At 37.7% G+C, this 6,473-nt stretch overlaps 1 protein-coding gene across 1 annotated transcript; it reads right to left on the bottom strand.

Annotated features, from left to right (window-relative positions):
- Window positions 1-355: 355 nt before the first annotated feature.
- On the bottom strand, window positions 356-3,356 carry LOC126622551 (uncharacterized). Its single transcript, XM_050291339.1, has 3 exons — window positions 3,146-3,356; window positions 701-2,601; window positions 356-521 (listed from the first exon to the last, which is right to left on the bottom strand). The coding sequence occupies exons 2-3, from the start codon at window positions 2,588-2,590 to the stop codon at window positions 519-521; spliced, it is 1,893 nt and encodes a 630-aa protein (XP_050147296.1). The 5' UTR covers window positions 2,591-2,601; window positions 3,146-3,356; the 3' UTR covers window positions 356-518.
- Window positions 3,357-6,473: the final 3,117 nt, after the last annotated feature.

Here is a 6,473-nt window from a genome sequence, read left to right as displayed (position 1 = left end):
TGAGGCAAAAATAGAAAACTTCGTATGGAAGAACATCATTTGGAGATTCGGCATTCCCAATGCTATAGTCACTGACAGTGGCGGATCCAGGAATCTTACCCCAAGGGGTCACAGTGTAAAAGTTCAAATAAAAATTTAGGATGGAAAAACATATTGAAAATGAAATCATAGTACTTTCATTCATAATTCATAATGGAAACAATATTACAAACTATAATTGTCCACGACGAGGTTTCATATTTTGAAAACGAAGCATTATAGCTTCATTTTCAATACAAGCAAAAATATCTCTCTCAATATAAACAAGCAAGCTATCACTCAACCATTGATCTCCCATTTTGTTCCTAGGTGGACCCTTAACAATATTCATGACAGAAAATGCTCTCTCCACTGAAGCAGTTGCAACTGGTAAAACTAAAGACAATGTAATGAGCAAATATACATAATTGAATACTTGATGCATCCTTGTCTCCACCATTTTTTTTGCAAGATCACCAATCCCTTCCAATTGAGAGAAATCACTACTGGAACACACATAATGAATATAAATCTCAAGTTGATCTTCAAGTGCCAAACGATCTTCATCCGAAAAGTCTTGAGGATAAAATTGAGCAAGACGAAGTAACTTTGGTTTATCAAAAGCTACAAATGAATCTTTCGGACTCAAACATGCCATACAAATAAGCAACTCGGTATTTACCTCATTAAAGCGATCCTCTAACTCCGTAATTTGCTCATCAATGACATAAATAAAGAGCTCCACACGATAATGATGACGATTTGTCTTTATTGGAGCATAACGCCTTGACCTCCCTGGAAGTATAAATGCCTCTTCCATGTTAGGAACATCAATATGATGTTTTTCACAAAAAGAAGATACTTCATCAACCAATGCATCGAACCCATTATTCCTCATCCAATATAGCTTTTCCTTGCATGATTTCACTAAAGCCATTGCATTCACAATTTCTTGATCTTTCCTTTGCAATGCTTGTGACAAATCATTTGTGAGTCCCAATATGACTTTCATCAAGAAAAGGTGAAACACAAACTCAAAAGTAAGTATCACTCTCATTAACGTATTTGCTTCACCCGCACTTTCATTGGGATTATCATCAATAACCATTTGAAGCACATGAACCACGGATGAAAACATAGAAATGATGCTAATCAAGGTACCATAGTGTGAGTTCCATCGTGTGTCACCGGCACGTTTGAGACTTGTTTCTTGATTTAAGCCTCGCCCCGTTATAAGACAATCATTTTCAAAAGCTATCACAAGCTCTTCTTGAAGTTGCCCTCTAAGTGAATCACGCCGCTTACAAGATGCTCCAATATGATTAACCACATTATTAGCCGTTGCAAAAAAAGAGGCAATGTCTATATTATTCTTTGCTACGGCAACAAGAGCTAGTTGAAGTTGATGAGCAAAGCAATGAACATAATATGCACAAGGTTGTTCTCTCAATATCTTTGTTTTAAGGCCATTCAACTCACCTCTCATATTGCTAGCACCATCATAACCTTGTCCTCGTAGCTTGGAAATGCTCAAACCGTAGCGAGAAAACAATGTGTCAATAGCATCCTTTAGTGAACTTGAAGTAGTGTCGGTAACATGTTGGATACCCACAAATCTTTCAATTACATGCCTGTTGTCATCCACATAACGCAACACCATAGCCATTTGCTCTTTAACAGACACATCACGTGCTTCATCCACCAATATTGAAAAGAATTTATCTTTTAGACCATCCATGATAGCATCAAGTGTTTCAAGGGCACATGAATTCACAATTTCTTTTTGAATGGAAGGAGCTAGTAATTTGAGATTCCCCGGAGCATTTTCCATCACAACTTCTCTAACTTTATCATTATTATCTGCAAGGAATTGCAATAACTCCAAGTAATTTCCCCTATTGCTTGAAGTGGCACTTTCATCATGGCCACGAAAAGGAAGACCTTGTCGCAATAAAAACTTAGTGCACTTGATTGAAGCAATCAAGCATGTGCGATAAGCCTTACGAGTTTGGTCAGAGTGTTTGCTCACTGCCGTTTCAATATGTGTAGCTTGATTCATCAAATTTGTAGCAGCTTCTCTAGCCTTATTATGAACACTCCCAACCGGTCCAACATGCATCTTAAATCTTTCTCTCCCTTTCTTCCAATTCTTAAATCCATCTCCAGTGAAAGCTTCACTACCCACTTGTTCAAAATTGGTTTTAAAGAGATAGCAATAGAGACAAAATGCCGCATCTTTAGATACACTATACTCCAACCAATCAAACTCATCAAACCATTGGGGAATGAAGCGTCGATTAATTCCCGACATATTAGTTATTGGGAAATTATGACCTCTAGGTTGACAAGGTCCTTTTTGTAGATATAATCTTCGGACCTCATCTCTCATATTAGCGTCATAATCTATTATTCGAGTTCTTAATCCAGGATCCGCTTGAAGATTACCCAAAACATCATCTAACTGACTTTGTCTTGAACTTGGAGTTCTTGAACTACCAACAGTATTTGAACTATCAACATTATTCGAACTACCCGAACCCGATGATGACTTTCTCTTAAAAAACCGTTCCATAATAATGCTTGCTACATATACAAAATATTCAAAATAAATACTCACAATATAAACAAACCATAAACATAATCAAAATAAATATGAATTGGATTTTCAATTAAATTAAATATCTCATCTTGCATTCTAATTTCTACATATACAAAATAATGAAAATAAAAACTCACAATATAAACAAACCATCAATATAATCAAAATAAATATGAATTGAATTTCAATTAAATTAAATATATTCTACATATACAAAATATTCAAAATAAATACTCACAATATAAACAAACCATAAACATAATCAAAATAAATATGAATTGGATTTTCAATTAAATTAAATATCTCATCTTGCATTCTACATATACAAAATAATGAAAATAAAAAATCACAATATAAACAAACCATCAATAAAAACAAACCAATAAAAACTCACAATATAAACAAATCATCAATATAAACAAACCATCAATAAAAACTCACAATAAAAACTCACAAGATAAATATGAATTGAATTTCAATTAATTAAATATATTCTACATATACAAAATATTCAAAATAAATACTCACATCACAATATAAAAACCAAGGGAGGAGATGGAGTTGGAGCCGCCAGCAGAGGAGGGAGGAGATGGAGTTCACGTTGGGGGCGGCAGCAGCTATGGAGGAGAGGAGTTGAGGATTTGGGGGGATTGAGTTAGGGTTGAAGGATGAAAATTTGGGGCTTTTAATTGTATAGGGATCGGGTAGGAAGGGCTGGGATGGGGAGGGACACGGTGGGAATTTTTTTTATTTTTTTATTTTTTTTTCGGCCTGGCCCAAAACGACGTCGTTTTGGCCAGGTCATTTAAAAAAATTTCCTGGGCCAAAACGACGTCGTTTTGCCCAGGTTTTTTCAAAATCAAAACTGGCGCACAACGCCTTCGTCTTCTTCGTTCGTCCTCCTGCCCAGAAAACCGACGACTCCAACGGCAACGGGGTCGCACCAGGGGTCGCCCCACCATCTCCAAGGGGTCTCGAAGGTTGCTTCCATGGCTTCCAAGGGGTCGCGCGACCCCAATGACCCCACTGTGGATCCGCCACTGGTCACTGACAACGGGCGACAGTTCGACGACAATAAGTTCAGGATGTTCTGCTCTAAGTTCAACATCAACTTATGTTTTGCCTCCCCAACTCATCCCCAGTCTAATGGACAAGTTGGAGCCATCAACAAAATAATCAAGCGAACTTTGAAAACTAGCTTGGACAAGGCTAAAGGTTGTTGGCCATAATTTGTACCACAAGTTCTTTGGTCATACTGCACTTCGTATCGGACATCAACAGGAGAAACCCCATTCTCACTTGCCTTTGGTATAGAGGCAGTTGTCCCAGTTGAGCTTGAGCAAGCAACGTTTCGAGTCTAGAACTACGTGCAAAGCGAAAATGACAAACAATTTACCCTCAACTTAGATCTAGTCGAGGAACATAGAAACCAGGCTCACTTAAGGAATGTCGCCTACAAGCAGCGCATCTCCAACTATTATGACTCAAGGGTCAAACCTCATTTTTCAAAGTGAGGGACTGGGTATCGAAGAAAATATTACTCTGCGACAGAGTCCAGAGTGAAGGAACACTTAGTCCAAACTGGGATAGACCGTCTGAAGTTGTTGGCATCAGTTACCCTAGCTCCTACAAGCTAAGAAGCTCCGATGGCAAGACCCTTGGCCATCCATGGAACGCTGATCACTTGAAGTACTATTACAAGTAAACTCACATTGTACAAGTGTTAAGCTTCAGCCGTTTGGCATTCTATGTAATGAAGACTATTTGGCATGAATTCAATAAAGTGGTGATTTAGACAACTTGATCCTAATCCTTTTACATTCCTAGCAATGAAACACTCGGGTTCAAAGCTTTAACATGAATGCTTTCAACATGAAACAAAGTCTAAGTACATGTCAACAAGACTATACAAATAAACGAACAGCTTCATAGTATATTCGTTCAATCATACATTCCAACACATTCATACATAAGCCAACTGCGCTTTGAAATGGTTCAACATATTTTGTGTCATTCGACACTTGCTACAATGTGCCTAGACACCATGCCCTTATTTTCACCAACCAGGTGATGAAATATGAAGAAAGAACTCATCTTTATGCCACCAACCAGGTGATGAAATGTACAACTCGTACTCTCATTCATGCCACCAACCAAGTGATGAAATGTACAACCCGTACTCTAATATCATTTGGCAACTTGCCATTCATGGCACCAACCAGATGATGAAATGTACAACCCGTACTCTCTTTCATGCCACCAACCAGGTAATGAAATGTACAACTCGTACTCTAATATCATTTGGCAACTTGCCACTCATGCTACCAAACAGGTGAAGAAGGAACTCATCTTCATGCCACTAACCAGGTGATAAAATGTACAATCTGTACTCTCCTTCATGCCACCAACCAGGTGATGAAATGTACAACCCGTACTCTAATATCATTTGGTAACTTGCCATTCATGCCACTAACCAGGGGAAGAAGGAACTCACCTTCGTACCACCAGCCAAGTGATGAAAGCAACTCACCATTCATTCCACCTATCAGAAGACGAGTGGTACAACTTGTACATGTGAACTCCTAGCATTCACAAATAATTAAAAACCCTTAAGCTTGACAACTTAACTAGGGGAGCACTTATGCCAAACAAGAGTTATAATCACCAATAAAGTCTTATTGCAAGCCAACAACAACTTCAGTGCATGGCGTACGAAGATCAAGCTATTCAGCTCTCTTGCATCTGCTTCAAACATTTCCCCTCTGTAACAATGAAAACACTACAACTCGTAGAAAGCTTCACACACTCTTGATCAAGACAGTGTGAAGCAAAACCAATTTATGGTGCCAACAAGAGCTTCATCAAAGGAGTTCAACTACAATTCTCAAAAGCTTCACACACTCTTGATCAAGACAGTGTGAAGCAAAACCAATTTATAGTGCCAACAAGAGCTTCATTAATGGATGGCAACCACAATTCTCAAAAGCTTCACACACTCTTGATCAAGACAGTAAGAAGCAAAACCAATTTATGGTGCCAACAAAAGCTTCATCAAAAGAGGACAACCACAATTCTCAAAAGCTTCACACACTCTTGATCAAGACAATGTGAAGCAAAACCAATTTATGGTGCCAACAAAAGCTTCATCAAAGGAGTTCAACCACAATTCTCAAAAGCTTCACACATTCTTGATCAAGATAGTGTGAAGCAAAACCAATTTATGGTGCCAACAAAAGCTTCATCAATGGAAGGCAACTACAATTCTCAGACCTTCGAAGCAAATTCAATTTATATGGTTCATCCAAACCTTTGACTACTACAAGGTGTGGCTTGCATCACAATCTCTTGCTCAATAGTGTGGAAGCAAAATTTGTATATGTTGTCTCTCCCACATTTTCAAATTTCTAGTTTCCCAAAAAAAATAAAAGGGAAATTCAACAAAACTTCATCAATGGAGGACAACTACAAATTCTCAAAAGCTTCACACTATCTTGATCAAGATAGTGTGAAGCAAAATCAATTCATAGTACCCAACAAAAGCTTCAACACAAAAGCTTGACCCACAAAAGGAAAAAAAAAAAAAAAAAAAAAAAAAAAAAAAAAAAAAAGGGAAATTTAACAAAGCTTCATCAATGGAGGACAACTACAAATTCTCAAAAGCTTCACACTATCTTGATCAAGATAGTGTGAAGCAAAATCAATTCATGGTACCCAACAAAAGCTTCAACTCCAAAGCTTCATCAACAAAAGCTTTAACTCCAAAGCTTCACCTATAAAGCTTCAACTCCAAAGCTTCACCAACAAAAGCTTCATCAATGGAGGACAACAACAAATTCTCAAAAGCTTCACACTATCT

Source organism: Malus sylvestris, chromosome 5, assembly GCF_916048215.2.
Source record: "Malus sylvestris chromosome 5, drMalSylv7.2, whole genome shotgun sequence".
In the NCBI taxonomy this organism is placed as follows: domain Eukaryota; kingdom Viridiplantae; phylum Streptophyta; class Magnoliopsida; order Rosales; family Rosaceae; genus Malus; species Malus sylvestris.
The sequence above is the reverse complement of the archived record's forward strand: the minus strand, read 5'-3'. Positions and strand labels throughout refer to the sequence as shown.